At 37.1% G+C, this 18,837-nt stretch overlaps 1 protein-coding gene across 5 annotated transcripts in view; it reads right to left on the bottom strand.

Annotated features, from left to right (window-relative positions):
- Positions 1 to 18,837, bottom strand: part of LOC110101782 (protein CHROMATIN REMODELING 24) — a 119,669-nt gene that overhangs the window by 29,322 nt on the left and 71,510 nt on the right. For all 5 annotated transcript variants that reach the window (XM_028691772.1, XM_020829844.2, XM_028691769.1 and 2 more), the window contains 2 exons: positions 17,843 to 17,954; positions 9,518 to 9,586 (listed from right to left, as the gene is read on the bottom strand). In XM_028691772.1, coding sequence (XP_028547605.1) covers positions 9,518 to 9,586; positions 17,843 to 17,954 — 181 coding nt within the window. The remainder of the gene's footprint in view (positions 1 to 9,517; positions 9,587 to 17,842; positions 17,955 to 18,837) is intronic.

Below are 18,837 nucleotides of genomic sequence, written 5' to 3'. Positions count from 1 at the left end.
AATTAAGTATAATTAAATTTAATTAATCATAATTAATATAATTAATTAGCAATTAATTATAATTAACAAAATTAATCATAATTAAACTTAATTAATTATGCTTAATTAATTAATGATAATTAATTAATTCTAATTAAAAATAAATAATTATAACAAAATTAAATTAAATTATAACTAATTTATAATTAATCAAAATTAAAAATAATTAACTATAATTAAACTTAATTAATTATAATTTAGTTAAACAGAACTCTGTTAGAGCTTAAGTAGGATTAACAGAGAATTAAACTCTCTATTAACAGAGAGTTTAATTCTCTATTTTTTAAGGATTTAGCCGGAGAAGTATGTGAAAGGGAGAAGTTTACCCTCACAGCCAGCGATCTCCTCTTCGTGCTTCCGATCAAAATCGATCCGATAGGAGGGAATGGCGTCGGTATGAGTGAAGCTGGATGGAGGCGGCTAGGGCTCGGGATCGGTCGGAGCTAGGTCGGGATCGAGACGTCGTCTCTCTCTCTCTCTCTCTCTCTCTCTCTCTCTCTCTCTCTCGGCTTGGTGAGATCGGGAGGAGCAAGGAGTCTGCGAATAGAAGTCGTGGGAGGGAGAGGTGTCGTATGTGGAGTTGAGCGTGGAGAGGTGTCGTGCGAGAGAGGTCGGACGTGAAGAGCAGCCGAAAGCCATGGGGTTGGGTCGGTATTTAAAGGAGATTTGGGCGCTCGATCGAGGCGAGAAACAAGGTCATCGTCGCAGAATTCGTGCAGGGATCGCGGAGGAATGACTGGAGCGACGCCGATTCAGCAGGATTCGCGGATGTCTTCGACGGATACGAGGTACGGAACAGGATCTCTTGCGGGATTTCGGGATTTAACAGAGCAGAGGTATGATTTCATTCCTTTTTTCCTTTGGGTATTATACAGAGGTTAACACACCAGCAGTCAAAACTTCATCAGGTGAGACAAGTAGGCAAGGGGTAGTGCAGGGAGGGCAAACGACTCAGGCACAACAACTGGTGCAACTAATGCATTCACAGGAACAACCTCAACAGCCAAGGGGTTTTGCGGCATGTCAATCACCGCAACAACATCCGAGTTAATTAACTCAACAGAACAAACAACATCAGCAGATAAACCCAAATCCACATGTGCCAAAGATTGGACACAAGTATCAGAAACCACCTTATCAATCTCAGGCACATGAAGAGCCACAGGTTCCAAAACTGAACCAATCCCAGGTGTGGGGACAGCAACAGAATGAGGATGCAACACACTACAATCAGCTTTTGAATGACCCAAAGTTTTACAATGACCACAATAGAAGGGGAAAACTTCCATTTCCACATTTTGAGCATAACCCAAAGTTTCAGAACCAAGCCAAACTTGATCCGGATACCGCTTAGTAATATCTAGCTCAACAAGAACACGAGCAACTGACGGTCTAGTACCATTAGCAGTAGCATTATCAGTCTTTAAGGGTCGACCAGAAATGGACCCCAACCCTTGAAGAATACGGGAAGAGAACAAATGAGGGCGAAGGTTAGGGAAAGAAATCCAAATCAAAATGATAGGAGATTCCACACAAACGTCAAAATGTGGAGACCATTTAACCAACTTCATGTAAGCGTTATTAACAAAATAAGAACGATGAGCGAAAACTCGACAGTAATCCAAATCATTCCTAAGTTTGATCAATACATTATTCTTGTTGAGAACAGTGACTGAGAACTCACCATTCAGCTTAAGATTGAAGAAAAATTTACGAATTGATTCTAGGACGGACGACTGCCAGGAAATTTCCCGACCAAGGCAAACTCAAAAGACGCAGCTAGGGCATTCAATTCCTCATCAGAAATCAATAAAGCAGGAAGACCGTTACAGGAAGAAACCTTCAAAGAAGGAAAACTCAAAACGGAGGAGGTCCCGGACAGGACCTCCCAAAAAGAACGACTAAGAAATTCCATCTAGAAAACCCGGGTCATGCAAACGACTAGCAGCCATAAGAGGGGAGAAGAAGAAATCAAACCAGATGAACGCCGGATGAAAAGCTGCTGAAGAGGGCAATGGCTGGAGCGTCCAGGCAGAACTCACATCCTGGAACCTGCAGGATCAAAGCTGCGACGGGAGTGCGAGCCTTGGCGTGGGAGCAAAAATCGGAAACGGACGCAAAGATAGACAGAGACGGCAATGGCAGGATACGTGGCCGGCCGCAACATGGAGGCCGGGACGGCGACCGGACGGTAGCGAGCGGCCCGGACGGCAGCCCGGCGACAAGGTCGATGCGACAGCCGGAACGGAACCGGAAAAAAAAACCCTAGCGCGATTTTTTACACACACACATATATATATATATATAAAGAATTAGGAAATAAATGATATAACTTATAAATTATAAATATAAGCATAAATGAATGAATGAAAATAAATGAAAAAACGAAAATGATATACATGTAAATTTACAGGAGTTCACCCTCGTATAGTACTAGCTGGGGAAACGCGTACCGTGCACGTTAAATGAAAATGGAAAAGGAAATGAAAATGGTTGTACATTTATTAGTACATTTAGAAGGTACTCCTGTACTAGTTGAATTAGAAAAGTGTGTACTCCGACATCTGCTCTAACAAATGTGTTATGCTCCTAAACCTTTGCCTGAGAATGATGCACGGGTCAAAAGTGAACTTAGGCTCAAGTTCGATCCTCCCCTTTGAATGGACCATAGTTGACATGATTGAATCATCGAACAAATACACAATCATAGTGCTAACCAGATTATTTTATTTATATGCTCATATTACGCCTTCAAGGTCTATTACAAGAAATATTCACTATTAAAAAATATAAACTCTCGGTATCGTCGCTTATTAAATTTAAGGGAATATTTGAATTTTATACATTCATATTAGGCCTTTAAGGTCTATTACAAAAAATATTCACTACTAAAAAAATAAACTCTCAGGATCGTCACTCGTTAAATTAATCGGAATATTTGAATTTTATACATTCATATTAGGCCTTCAAGATCTTTTCTAAAAAAATTTCATTTTCAAAATACATACTCTCGAATCCGATATGTATATGACAACTCTTACAATTAGGAGCTTGGCCCAATCCTCTATTTACAGCAGAGTTGACAAGGTTTAATTGATGAAATAATCTCATAAATCCCCGATGAAGACCGTATTGAATGCAAATCTCAACGAGTCCACACAAATTTTAAAGAAATGCCCCCAAATCTAAAAGTTTATTGTGAAGTGCTCAAGTTTAAATAAAATTTCAAAATTCAAAATATTTAATTGAAATAAATTACCTAAACTCTTAAGGCAAAAATCTGTCCACCCTCCAAAACAAATTATCAAGATGGATAAATTTGAAAATCACTTAAACTCACAAAGAGCAAACGTAAGTTGAAAATATTACAAGGATTCATTCTCAATACGTCTCATACTAATAAGAACGTAGTATGTATCCTCTAACTGGTGATTTCTGTTAACATGTACTGGAATAACAAAAAAAATCATTCAAATCTCATCAAGTCGCATACCTGGCACCGAATCGCACGACCTCTGTACTGCAAAATCCTATAAAATCGAGCAAATCATGCGGCTCGGACATCCTAAGCATGATGTGCCATGCTCTTCGCACATCGACGTCTCTTCATGCATGATCGGCCTAGGTATTAAATTGAGACTGAACTCATCATTCGATTTGCTGGGCTCTCACAATCTCCTCTCATGACCAAACTCCCCAGGCCTCTGACGACTTCCCCTTCCAGTTAGATCAAAAGTTACAACATTGTGATCAGAACCTAGGACGAGAGCTCGTTCGCTCGAAGGTAATTTTCTCTCCATCGTGCACAACTTCAACCAGATCCTGCAAATCCTTCGAGGCTAGCAAAACTTCGCTTCTTTTACGACCCCTTCCAGTTAGATCGGAGTTACGCCGTTTTGATCGCAAGTAGTGACGGGGGATCGCCGCTGTGAAAGTAACTCTCTTCCATTCGGTCCTTTATTCGGCTTCCTTGTGGCTGTTCGCCATTGCTCCTTCGACGACATTCCCATACGATCGGGTTGGAAGTTTTGGCAGTTTAATCGGAAGCAAGAACAGGGATTCGCTCACTGTGAAGGTAACACGCCTCTCTGCCTCCTCCGGCGACGTTCATTTTCTGTCGGATCGAAGTTGCAACATTTCGGCCAAATCCCGTAAATCCGTCGAATTACAGAGAGAGGGGAGGGAGAGATGTAATTAGTTTTAATTAATTTTCTATAATTATAATTATTTTAATTAATTATATTTATTACTATTAATTATATTTAATTTTAATTAACTGATTATAAATAATTTTTTATAAATTATAATTAATTTTAAATTATTATTTGTTAAAATTAATTAATATGAATTAATTATAATTTAATTATCATTAATCATTTTTAATTAATTTTATTAAATGAAATTAATTATTTAAATTAATATAATTAATTATGAGTAAATATAATTAATTAAGGATAATTATAATTAATTACCATTAGTTAAAGTCTAAACAAAAAAATGTCCACTCCACTTGTCTCGTGCCACGAGCCTCCCCGCCGATCTTCAAGGTATAAATTTCTAACTTAAACCCCGCCCTCGACGCGCTTGACGCGCCGGTGGACCACCTATACGCTCTCTTGTAGCACGGTGAGGGGGAATCCAGTGCGACAGGTGCGACGAGGAGGGTAAGCCCTATACAGACTCTTGTAGCGTGGTGGGGACGGTCCTCGACCTCGACATTAGCACCGCCAACACTGCTACGCAAGGCATAATGTTCCAAAATCTCATTCTCGACGTTTGTAGCGGACCAGTGAACCACCTATACGCGCTCTCGTAGCACAGTAGGAGTGAGCCCGGTGTGACGCATACGACGAGGTGGGTAAGCCCTATACACGCTCTTGTAGCGTGGTGGGGAAGTCACTGGTGTTCTCGTACGGGTACTGTTGAAGGCCCCATACACGCTCTTGTAGCGTGGTGGGATGAAAAGATGTACGACCGCATTGTCTAAGGACACTTACCATACACGTTCGAGTAGCGTGGTGGGAATGCCCAGCTCCCCTACACTTTCCCCAAACTTGTGATATGCCGGGGTGCTGCCAAAATTTTCACTGAAGTGTACAAAGCTTGATCAATATAAAAACCTCACTTGAGCAGCAATACAGAGGCCCCATACTTGAATTGAAAGCATAGAACTTAAACAAAATGTGCAGATGACCTGTACGAATAACAGGGGACTTGGACTTGAATTAAACTACAAAAAAATGAATCCCAAATCCTAAAATGTATAATCAAGTCCAAAATTCAAAATGCCAAATAACAACTTAATGCATTCAAATAAATACAAAAAAATAAACGGGGGACTCATGGTGGAGAACTTTCAGATATGATTAACTTGCAAGTGACATCAGTCAAACTACAAAATGCATAATTATCATCCACATGTTACAATCAAAGACCTGTTATGAAAACAATAGTCCTCCTGCAGATTGAAATGGAGGCACCTTAAATTAACAGGAGAAACTTCTCCTGTATACAACAAGTCACATCAAGATGAGTCATTGAATACATCAATGCCTTGTAGATGACACTGTCAATATGTGTATGACCTGTCCCTACAAACAAATACAATCAACGACCATCTGCGAATGATGAAGGTGAACATAATGCAAATACAACAGACTCCTACAATAGTCCCTATAAAGTCAATGCACGGTATTTGTAAGTAACAGCAGACAGTCACAAAGTGCACGAGTACTACCCACATGTAATAATCAAAGACCCACCACGCAAACAACAGCCACCCTGTAGATTGAGAGGGTGACATTGGCAATTGATGAATAAAGATCACAATGCATATGAATAATAAATGATTATCGAAATGAGTGACTACAAACGAGGACAATCATTTATACCTGAATATATGATACACGAAAAATGATGTTGATAAATACAGTAGACTCCAATGACAGTCCCTACAATTGCCTGTAGATAGAGAGCTGAATATGCCTATAGATTGAGAGGGCAACAATGCAAATGATAGTGGAACACCTATCCTTACAAGCAAGTACAAACATCAAACCCACCTGAGATTGGTGAAAGGTGGGTATAATGTAGGCAACAATGGTTCTTCTACAAATACTTCCAGGAGGTCGTAGTGGATAAAACGGGTCCCTACAAATGCACACAAGCCGCTTGTGGGTAACAACAATGGGTATATCGTAAGTACAACTAACCCTTGTGGACATAAGTACAAGTATCACCTACGACAATGATGATTAAAATCTTTAAGTACACCTAGTACAAGGATAACTCGATGTACGAAAAAGGACACCTCTTGGCAGGATGGAATAGATGTTTGAGCAAATTCGAACTAAACTTCCTGGTGTTCCAAAATTTCTTCTTGATCCTATACTAAGGAAGAAAATAGTTATGATATCTACAAACACCGAAATAACAAGTCCACTACACTGAATATCTAAAAAGAAGTTCTTTGTAAGGCAGTGGCCACGAATTGCAAGAAAGACCCCTCGGTGAATGAGAAAAGGGGAGTCAACATCAAGACCACACTGCCACTGGATCCGCAACACTCGTATTAGCAGACAGAAGGCATATAAGCTCTCAAAATGAAATGTTGTGCGTATCCAAATGACAATTACCCGCACAACTAAACTATTTCAAAATACTCATGCACGTGCACTATAGTTTGTATACACATAGATACACGAAGGGTATGTCCAATCAATGAAATTCTCAAACACCCGCATGGGCCCGACGAGTGTACTATTGGTACACACGTGACGTCTAGGGAGGCTGTGCAGGACGATAAGTGAATTCAAATTTGAACCCGATCCTTCTATAGGGATCAATAGGAGTGGACAGAGTTTGAACCATCGGATAAATATGCGGTCACGAAGTCAACCGGAATATTTATCTTATACATTCATATTAGGCCTTCAAGGTATATAACAAAAGAAATTCATTCTCAATGCCATAAAGCCTACAAAATTTGATCCTCTGTCGATAACTCGATAGAGTTGACAAGATTCAATCCATAAAGAGAAATGACCCCAAACACCCCGATGATAGCCGTGTTGAATGAAAATCTCAACCGGAGGGGTCCACAAATGATTCAAATGCTTTCAAAATGCCATCCCAAATATCCCAAAATTCAAACTTCGAGAGAAATATCAATGCCAAATATTTAAAATTGAAATCAAACCATCAAACACTTAAAGCACAAAATACATCCACCCTCCGCAACAGTTTGCTCACATGGGGCTAAATGTCTAGACGAAAATATCACTAGGATCCATTCTTAAACAATCTTCTACCATTAAGGACATGGTATGTGTCCTCTAACCGACAGTTTTGCCGGCAAATGGCACCGCAAGATAAACGGTTATGTCTCAGGACCCTCTGAACCGAGTGGTTTTGCTGCCAAATGGCACCACGAAATACCGGTTATGGCCAAAACCATGGTTTAAAATTGCGCAATATGAGGCACGTCTTGAGGCCCGCCTTTGCACAATTCCAGTAAAAAAACGCCTCGATGCTTACGCCACGAGTTTTTTTTATGAGGCTTGCGCCTTAACTTGGTTGAGGTCCGCCTCGCCTCACGCTATATATATATATATATATTATTCACTCAATAGTATATAAAAAATTTATCATTTTATGTTTACGCAATCTTTTGATTTTGAGGCTTACGCCTCAAAACGCCTTGAGGCTTACGCCTCGCCTCACGAATGAAAAACGCCTCAATACCCAAATACGCAATTTTAAACATTGGCCAAAACCAATACGTTCTTTATTGGCATCAAATCCTTGAGATATTAATCAATAGGATATGATCGATAGGGCACCAAGTCCTCTGTTAGCTAAGGTGGATTCAAATTTGTCCCCTTAAACAAATATTAACCCAGGTCTATAAGGTCCCCTTGGACGAAGCAACCCATGGCTGCCGACAAGGATCCTTCTGTCAGGTTGGGTTGACTACCTCCTCTGACTAAGTAGACCAGGGACCACGATGGCCCGGAACGACGGAACCATGGGATCTTGATCGGGTCCATCATTCATTCACCCACCATCCGATTTAAGTGCAAGATGGTGAAAATTTTTAAATATCAAACTTTTCAAATTTCCAAATCCAAACCCAATTCCCAAAATTCTCAAACCCATGCTGCTATTATATGCTTGATATTGTGTATCTACAGATATAATGTATCTGATGGACGACTAGCCTTAATCGATAGTTCTCTCTTGTTATCAGGAGGGGTAATTAACTATAAGTGCTTACGCCTATAGGAAACCAGAACTCAGATCATAAAGTCCTCGCAAATGAGGGTGAAATCTCTGGGTAGTGTCTTATCTACAAACCCATCTGGCTTCCAAAATTTACCCCGGAACTCAATTCGTTAAAACTCCCTCGTCGAAGAAAAAACAAATCGAGCGGGCGGAGGCCGAGGCCAAATTTTTTGAGCCCACAATTTCGTTGTCAAATGACACCATAGGTAACATTTATCACCAGGACCCTTTGACCAAATAGTTTTATCGCAAAATGACACTATTAAATTACATTCATGTCCAGAGCATGTATGCTCCCCAACGACGCTAAATCATTAAGTAATGAATCAATAGAGTGATCGAATATGTCAACTTAAAAAAACATTCACCCCAGGTCAAATAAGAAAACCTTGGACGATGCAACTCATGGTTGCCGACAAGTATCTTTCGGTAAGGTTTGGTCGACTACATTGTCTGACTAAGTAGACTAGGGACCATGATGGTCTGAGACGATGGAATCATGGGATCTTAATCGGTTTCATCATCATTTCTCCCCCATCATCCTCTTTAAGTGCGCGGTGATATAATATTTAATTTTTAAAAATCAAATTATGCTGCTACTATACACCAGATACTATGTATCTATTTGACGACTAACCTTAATCGAAAGTTCTCTCTCACGATCGAGAGGGGAAATTAACTATAGAGGCTTGTGCCTATAGGAAACCTGAACTCATATCATAAAGTCTTTGCAAAATGAGGGTGAAATCTCTGAGTAATGTCTTATCTAAAACCTAATGTCTTCTCAAAATTTGCCTCGGAACTTAATCATTAAAACTTTCCTCGACGACTCGAAAAGAGAAAGGAGTCGCAAAGAGGCCGGGGCACGAATTTTTGAAGCACACAATTATAAATAATAATTTTTTCTTTTGTCCAAATAAGTGTTATCAGTATGTTCTTATTAAGGGCAATTCACACAACATTTGACAATAAGGTTTAAGCTTGTTCCTTTATCTAATCTTGTATGTTTGAAATTAATATTGCGCATGTCAGGACTCTACTCAAATAAGCTGAAAAAATTTTACACCACACACCAATATCTCTTAGTCCAGTGTTTTCTTATTGTTCATTTGCATAATTAAGTGGCATTTTGCAGTATTCTCATAACGATTTTAATGAAAAAATAATTAAAGAAAATCATCAGTTGTGAATATACCCTCGGGCTGAAGTACCGAGTTTGTTCCTTCTGCTCTGTAGCTGTCCTAAAAAGGCCACCCTTGAAAACCTGCAATAATGCTTTGAACTGCATGAGTGACATATAAAAATGGAAAGAGCACGTGTCCCTTTAAATAGAGAATATAAAGCCAAGAACAAGACTATTTTCATAAAGAATGAAAAAAATGCTAAAAGTTAAAATAAATAGAGGCATTAAAGTAATATTGCTAATTTATCAATGCGTTATAAGATTTTTATGAAAAAATGCAGAAAAGATCAGCATTCAAAATCAGTCCTAAATATGGTTGGTAAAAATTATGTAAAAGAAGAAAATCATGTGCAAGATCATTTTTAGCTTCACGCATATGGAATAATTTTTCAATAAAAAATAATTTTAGACGATGCAAAATTATCTTTTCAACCTCACGATAAAAGGAATATTAAAGGAACAATGGAAGAAGTACATATTGCAGAATTACTATGGTCTACAATTTTAATGATCCGCGATCAAGAGCTTATGATTCCAAGTTGATATAGAATATTTATCAGACTGTTAGGATATATGAACTTGAAGATTTCTTTTCAAGCAAAAAAACGAGGAATGCAAAGAAATTCAAAGGGATTGCCAGATCAACATATAAAAAAGCAAAACAGAAAATTACTTTTGAAGATGATACAGTAGCAAATATCCATCTAATAGTTGCAGATAACAATGGTTAGCTCTCATATATAGTGCTAAGTTAGTAACCTTTTGAATATTGGGAATGATGATATATTTTTCATCTTATTTTAGTCTGCCTTGAAAAGCAAAATTTGAAACCTTCTATCCATTTGAGGATCAATAGATGGTAAGCTAAGACCTAATACAAAAAAGCTACATGAAATAATCATCATCAGTATGAGTGGAAAGAAGCCTAATTGTCCTGGAGAATTGGTAACAATAATTTTGGGAGCATATCAGATTATGATATCCACATTGGGGCTTAGTATAGCAAACAAGACGCTTAATGTTCTGATTCCATAATTACATCAATGGTCCGTTCTAAATTTGTGTGCATGCCTAATCTAAAGGTCTCATGCCTCCACCACTAGTAATGGTAGATTATAATTACATGCTTGCTCCTCAAGAACTTGATTGTCCAGATAAATTGCAAATAATTTTCTCAATTATAGGTGAGCTTCGAAGCAATCTGAATAGTTGTGCCCAAAAATTTTGCAAGAGATGCGATACGACTAAATGCTTTAATATACAACATTATGCTAATAGCTACAAGAGGAGGAGCCAATCGTAACCAACCTATCCTAAGGCAAAGTAACTTCCATCTCAACTAGAAGGTCTAGAAAGTCAACCGGTGACAAAATCTACTTGCAAAAGTTTGCCAAAGATAGAACCCAAAGAATAAAGTAGACTAATTGAAGTATAGATGAAGTCGAGGAAAAGAAACCCAAACTAGAGTGACAGGGAGTTTCGTCCATGAATCAAAGTGAGAAGACCACTATAATATGCATATTGAATGACAAAACACGTAAAATGTTCTCATGAAATTAATATAAAGTAATTATTTTAACTGATAACTTGAAAAATAAAGACAAGGATCAAGAAGATCAATAGAATATTCTACAATAAACTGCAAGTCTATCATAAATGTACTTATAATCTCAAGGTTGTGACACCCCATGGAGAACTTGCCCACTATGGAGGAGAATAAAATAGCTAGCTCAAAAATCTAAAATTTGGTGAAAATATAAGTTGGTTTACCCTAAAACTTGGAGGGTTATTTATGTTAAGGAAAGTCTATAGCTTGATGAAAAGGCAATAGGAACAGATGGATGGTGTCTGCTGAAATCTAGATAAAATCTCAGTTCCTCAAAAACATCGATAAAGGAACAAGGAGAACTAGCAGCAGAAGATTCAGAAGTCATATTAGGGCGAGCTGTTGAAGATGAAACCACATAAGAAACATTTGACATTGAGACCGATGCCAGCAATGAAACAACCTTGTCAAGCAAAACAACTTGAGGAGAAAACGAAAATGACAATGAAGGAATGGAATGGAAATAAATGAATGATCCTGAGTATGGGAAAAGAGGAAGCATAGTGACAATAGATGGAAGTTTTTGAAAAGAAGTTAAACATCTACGAGAAACATCGAGACAACAAGTATGTGATCCAAGGTATTGATGACAGATACGGCACGGACACTACCAGCCCAGCGCCTACACTCTAAGAGCAAAGGCATAAGGACGAAAACAAAGGCTAAACCCAAACACAAGCGATAAAGAAGGCATGCGAGGCAGAGACTGCATGAAGAAGAGCAAATGAGAACCATGGACTCAGGGAATGATGCAATGAATGCATAAGAGGATAAGGAGATATGAGCAACAATGAGAAGAGCGATGGTCACGACAACAACTGGGAACTTGAAAATAAGAGCAAAAGATATGGTTGCAAGGATTGCAAAAATGCCCATACGAGCATGAAATGCATGCAGTAGATTTAATGTAGCTAAGTAGAGATGATTATAAACAATTATAACAAACCAATTAAAAATTAATTTAATATTCCAAAGCAATCCATCTAGGTTCAAAAAATCATAGTAGTGTTTAGCATGGTTGATTTTAATATATTTAAATGAAATTTTTTAAAAGCAAAAGATTCTTATCATATTCAAAAAAAAAATTAAGACCTTAAGAATGTCCCACAACCTACTCGAAGGTTTTAAAAACTTGTGAGCATAATTAATGTTGTCCTCAATATGAAATCAATCAAGCGCTCATTGGCTTGAAATTGAAGAGCTCTAGCCCTAACTAGGATTAGCAAAGTTGAGTCTACTTCGAGTTTACATGGCCAGCCCTGATGGGCAGACCCTACCATGGGTCAGCATGGATAAACATTGCTGAATTAGTATGAAATATTAGAGAGCCTTCAAAATCATGGCTCCCCTTTTTAAGTAAATTGTTCTTGCAAATAAAATTTGAAGAGAAGCTATGATGCACCGACACTCCGCTTAAAGAGGGTATGCAGTGTCGGACACGGACACGCATCCGACACTGCATGGACACGTGTCCGACAAGGCATTGGAGTGTCGCGATTTAAAAAATTAAAATTAAAATCAAATACGCATGTCGGACACGCCTGTCCGATTATTAAATAATAAAATCGTCCGATTCGTTCTATTTAGCCTTTTCCGCGAACAAGAAGCCCTATTTTTCCAATCCACGAATGAAATCTTCTAGGGCAGACCGGGCGAGCTCGCAGCCGACGCCAAACGGAGCCTGCTGCCTTCGCCTCCCGTTGCTTCATCATTTCTGCTCAAGCCGAGGCCAAGCATAGCTCGTCTTTCCCATTCCTTAGTTCCTGCATGATTTCTGTGGTCAGCTGAGGCAAAGTTTGCAATCAACGCCAAACAGAGCACCTTCTGCATGTAAGAGAGCCAAGACCTATAAATGGATTTCGCCATTTCTTCTCATCATTGTTGAAAATGTCTAGATTAATTGAAATATTAAATGTTGTTTTTTTGAAACTTACTAAAAAAAACTAATGTACATGCTTGGTACCGCTAGGTATCGCTAGGTACATGATCGGTACCGCTTAGTACATGCTCGGTACCGCTGGGTACAAGCTCGATACCGCTGGGTACAAGCTCGGTAGTGCTGGATACATGCTTGGTACCGCTGGGTACATGCTCAGAACCGTTGGGTACAAGCTCGATACCGCTAGGTACAAGCTCGGTATTGCTGGGTACAAGCTCGGTATCGCTGGGTACAAGCTCGATACCGCTCAGTACATGCTCAGTACTGCTAGGTACAAGCTCGGTACCGATAGGTACATGCTCGGTAACGCTCGGTATCTTTCCATACAAACAACTTACGAAGTTTAAAAACAAGTAGAACTTCAAAATTACCCTTACCCTAAAAATTTGTTCCTGGTGCGCTGCCCCCAGAAACCCCTGCAGGTCGAACCCCAGAAGGGGGCAGCTGGACCCCCGGCAGACCGGTATATTGTTGTATTCATGTTGTCTTATTATTGGAATATTTTGATTTCACTTCATATCAATTTAACTTGATATATTCCTATGTATAATTGGTTTGTTACAATTTTATCTAGATAAAAACAATGAATAATCAATATATAAATGAAATTATAATTTCTATGTTGAAGGATAGTAGTTCAAATATAGAATATCCATTATGATTTAGGAGGAATATACACCAAGCTCTAATTTGTTAGTGTCATATAATCTATTTCACCAATGAGTTAGTGTCATTTAGTCTATGACATAATGTTTTAAATAGGCATGTCTGCTTTCCCATACATGTCATATTGTCATATAATCTATGACATAATATTTTAAATGTTTTAAAATATGTCAACTAATTTGTTAAAACTTTTTTCTTCTATTACACCAATGTATTTTAAAGCAAACTGAGCTCTGCTGCTGGCGGGCGTGGATTAGGTGAAGGTTCAAAAGAGTCATCTTTATAAACTGATAAGTCGTTATGGATTCATGTTACAAAGTTAGGGAAAAAATTTGATGGAGAAGGGAATGTGTCATTCAAATGCAATTATTGTGCTGGCATCTGCAAAGAATATTATTCTAGGGTGAAGGCACATCTACTTAAGATTTCTGGCCATGGAATTAAAATGTGTCATAAGATTACGACGTCGCAGTTGATTGAATTGAACAGACAAGTTGATGAAGCTGAATCTAGAATCAAAAGGACACTCCCTAAAGAGAAACATTTGTCATCTACTCATGGCTCATCCCACACTTCTTACTCATCTGTGAGAGTAGATCAAGCTTTATCATTTAGAAGTGAAGGATATGAAATAAAGAAAAGAAAAGGAGTTGTCAGTAGTCCTCTAGAGAACGCTTTTAATATGCAGCAGCGAGAGGAATTGGATGGTGAAATAGCAAGGATGTTTTTTTCAGCGGGACTTCCTTTCAACCTTGCAAGGAATCATTATTATAAAAATGAACAACCTTGAAGGATATGTTCCACCTGGCTACAATGCATTAAGATCGAAATTATTAGAAAGGAAAAGAGTACATATTGAGACATTTCTTGAACCAACAAAAGGAGTGTAGAAAGAAAAAGGTGTTAGTTTCATGTGTGATGGTTGGACAGATCCTCAAAGAAGACATCTTATTAATTTCATGACCGTTACAGAGAATTATCAAATGTTCATTAAAGTTGTGAATTGTGAAGGAGTACAAGGATAAACATTTCATTGTCAATTTGATTAAAGAGGTGATAGTCATGATTGGGCCTTCAAATGTTGTGCAGGTAATTACAGATAATGCGCCAGTGTGTAGAGCTGCAGGATTATTGGTGGAGCAAACTTATCCCAATATATTTTGGACACCCTGTGTTGTGCAGACTTTAAATCTTGCTCTAAAAAATATTTGTGCAGCAAAGAATACAAAGGCTAATGAAATCATCTATGTTGAATGTCATTGAATAACAGTTATTGCAGATAATGTTGTTCTGATCAGAAATTTTATTATGAACCATTCGATGAGACTTTCAATGTTTAATGATTTCTCCCACTTAAGAATCTTAGCTATTGCTGAAACTCTTTTTGTCTCTGTAATAATCATGTTGAGAAGATTCAAACAAATTAAAAATGATCTTCAATTTATGGTGATTAATGAGAAGTGGTCTTGCTATCGAGAAGATGATGTTGGGAAGGCAATGTATGTTAAAGAAAATGTCTTAGATGATTTGTGGTGGGATAATGTAGACTACATTTTGGCTTTTACTAATCCAATTTATGATATGTTGAGAAAGGCTGACACAGATAAATCATGCCTACATTTAATTTATAAGATGTGGGACTCTATATTAGCAAAAGTAAAAGAAATTATATACACACATGAAAGAAAGTCACATAAAGAAGACTCAAGTTTTTGGAGTGTTGTATATATCATTCTTGAAGATAGGTGGAGGAAAAGCAACACACCTATGCATTGTTTGACTCATTCATTAAATCCAAGGTACATTTGTATTCATCTTTTAAATTAATTAAAATTTTTTGGTAAATGAACAGATAATTTTATATGCTTTGTATTATTTGAATGTATTCAAGTAAAGAATAGCTTCAAAAAGACCCTCAACATGTCTTACCACAAAAAGATTTAGAAGTTTCAAATATGAGAAAGATTGCCTAAAAAGTTATTTCCCAAATGAGGAGAGAAGAAAAATCAATATAGAACTTGCAAAGTTCTTTGCATATTTAGAGGATTTTGCTGATCAAGAATCTTTAGTTGATAGATGGATAATGGATCCAAAAATGTGATGGTTGATTCATGGAGCTTCAGCACTGCTTCTTCAAACAATAGCAATAAAAATTCTTAGTCAAGTATCATCCTCTTCCTGTTGTGAGAGAAATTGGAGCACAAACTCATTTATTCAATCAATGAAGATGAATAAAATAACTCCACAACGCGCTGAAGATTTAATTTATGTGCATACAAATCTTCGTCTTCTATCAAGGAAAACCCCACTTGATATGATAGGTGATAACAAGATTTAGGATGTTGCTGGAGATGGGTTTGAATGTCTTGATGATATGTGATTATTGAAGGTTGCAAATCTTTCTCTAGATGAACTAGAGTTGGAAGCAATGATATTCAATGATGATGATATTGAAGGCCAAAGACCAACCTCTGAATCTAATTCTATCATTCCTTCTATTGAGTAGTTGGACCTTCATGTTGTACTAAATGATGTTTTGTTTATATTTTTGTGGTTGTACTATACATTTTGTACTAATTAAACATCTTTATGTTATAAACAAGTTATCATGAAATATAAGTTATACTATCATTTATTATTGCTTATCATTTTTAATACAATGTCACCTTAATTTCTATATATTATATTAAAACATTATTACGTCGTGTCCACACCGCACCCGTATATTTTTAAAAAATGTCGTGTCCCATGTCCGTGTTGTGTCGTGTCCGTGTCGCCGTGTTCGTGTCGATGCATCATAGAAGAGAAGCCTCCGTTGCACTAATTTCCTTGGTCTCTAAGTAACGCTTAAAGGAACTGGTGAAATTGTCTGTAGCTGATTTATTTTTTCTACTTTCTATTGCATTCCTCAGTTATCTTTCCTTTTTCCTCGTTATGTTTTTTTCTTTGATTTTGATCTTAATATTAACCTACTCTGCGGAGTCTGCTGCCTGCCACAATCAAAAATGTAGATCTACCATTGGTTGTAAGAAAATGCAAGGACTAACTGCAACCTCATGCCTTATGAATATATGCTTCGCAGGTTATGCTTTCCATCAGTTGTCGAGCTTGACTCTTGGTTTCCTAGTTGAAAATTATAGCATATGCTTAAATCAAAAACCAATTTTCATTTTCATTGCCCCTAGTTTGCTTCTGCTCACATATCACATTTTAAATCTAGACTTTGCTTGCATCATATAGAAAATATTAAGAATTTCAATCCTTGTTTTAACTGCTCGCAAAATTGTTTTGCATGTTTAGTAAACATCTGAAGCTTATATTGCATTAAGCATTACACATGAAAAACATCCCTAGTTACTCAAACATCGAGGATGAAGATTTTAATCACCTTTTTTAACAAGAAACCAATCTTAAATTCAATTATAAGCCTAGAATTACAAAGTAAAGCATGAAACTTAGTCTTAATTCAAGTCAATATGGGTACAAATATGGGTCAGTAGAACTAAGAACTAACCTGGATCTAATACAAATTTTGAAAAACAGGTCGTCCATATAATGACTATAAGTTTTATTCCCATCTTCAACCTGGACTGCAAACAAAAGGTCGGTTTTCTTTTGCCATTGAGGGACCAAAATCCTACCTAGTATCCATACATATGTATGGAAAAAGTTAATGCAATAGGACATGCTCTTAAGATGTCAAATATGTTTAAAATTTTATAGACTTAAAAACAAATCTAGACATTATGTTAAATTATACAAATCAACATATATTTTCTTATAATATTATATAACTAATAAAGTCAGGATGTCAATGGAGAAGCCCTATAACAGTTTCAAATTCAACACTTGATCTATCAAATACATCCAATTCGAATCATTATCTATTTATCAAATTTCAACCAAAAAAACGATCTTAGGTTCATGGATCTTGCCAATAGTCAACAGACCTATTCTAAAAATTAACACCAGAAGTACAAGAACAAAGAAGCTTCACATAGTTTTTTCACTTAGGCAGCATTTTCATATGTATGGGGTCAATCCTGAATAAGACAGCAACAAGATATGTGCCACAGCAATAGCAAATACCAATGCAACATATTAGAAAAGGTGCAATATATCATACCTGCATTTTATATATCTTTTCTTCAACAGTTCCACAAGTCATCAACCTATAAACAAGTACATCTCTTTTTTGCCCAATTCGATAAGCACGATCAACACTTTGGTTGTCAGTGCTGTAGATAAACAAATAAAAAAGTAATCTATCAAAATTATTAAATGAGAAAGGAAATCAAGCATATGTAATATGTAATATGTAATATTCGATAAACACATCAACACTTTGGTTATAAAATTAAAATAAAATAAAATTTAAAATAGTGAATATGTAATATCTGATTTTAACTATTTCTACATGAATTATTTAGTATTTTGTTTATATTCAATAACAGAGAAAAACTCATGAATAACTTGAAAAGAGAAGCTCAATAAAGTCAGAAGGATAGAATGCCATATCTATTGGATTAGGGAACCGTTCATCCATCCAAATCTTATCTTATGTCCAGTAGCGACAAATTGAAAACCTTAAATAAAAGATTATCATATATTCAGAATTGTTTATGCAAAAATATATCCATCAAAAGTATGTTGAAAAACGTTTCCAACTATTGAGGCTCTTGTGATCAAAAATCACTTCATGCATGATCAAATTAGGTACTAATGTGGGCTCCGAAAATTCGGCCCCAGCCTCCCCGCCGCGCGATTTCTTTCTGTTTATTCGGCGAGGGGAGTTTTAACGGATTAGGTTCCGGGGTAAATTTTGGAAGGCAGATGGGTTTGTAGATAAGACACTACCCAGAGATTTCGCCCTCATTTTGCGAGGACTTTATGATCTGAGTTCTGGTTTCCTATAGGCGCAAGCCCCTATAGTTAATTACCCCTCCCGATCACGAGAGAGAACTTTCGATTAAGGCTAGTCATCGATCAGATACGTAGAGATACGTGTTATCTGGCATATAGTAGCAGCAATAGATTGGATACTGATAGAAATTGGATTTGGAAATTGGATATTTTGAAGATTTTGGATTTGGAAATTGAAGAATTGGGTTTTTGGATTTT

Source organism: Dendrobium catenatum, unplaced genomic scaffold (assembly GCF_001605985.2).
Source record: "Dendrobium catenatum unplaced genomic scaffold, ASM160598v2 original_scaffold_67303, whole genome shotgun sequence".
Lineage (NCBI taxonomy): Eukaryota > Viridiplantae > Streptophyta > Magnoliopsida > Asparagales > Orchidaceae > Dendrobium > Dendrobium catenatum.
Note: the sequence above shows the minus strand (reverse complement) of the source record. Positions and strands in the feature narration are given on the sequence as shown.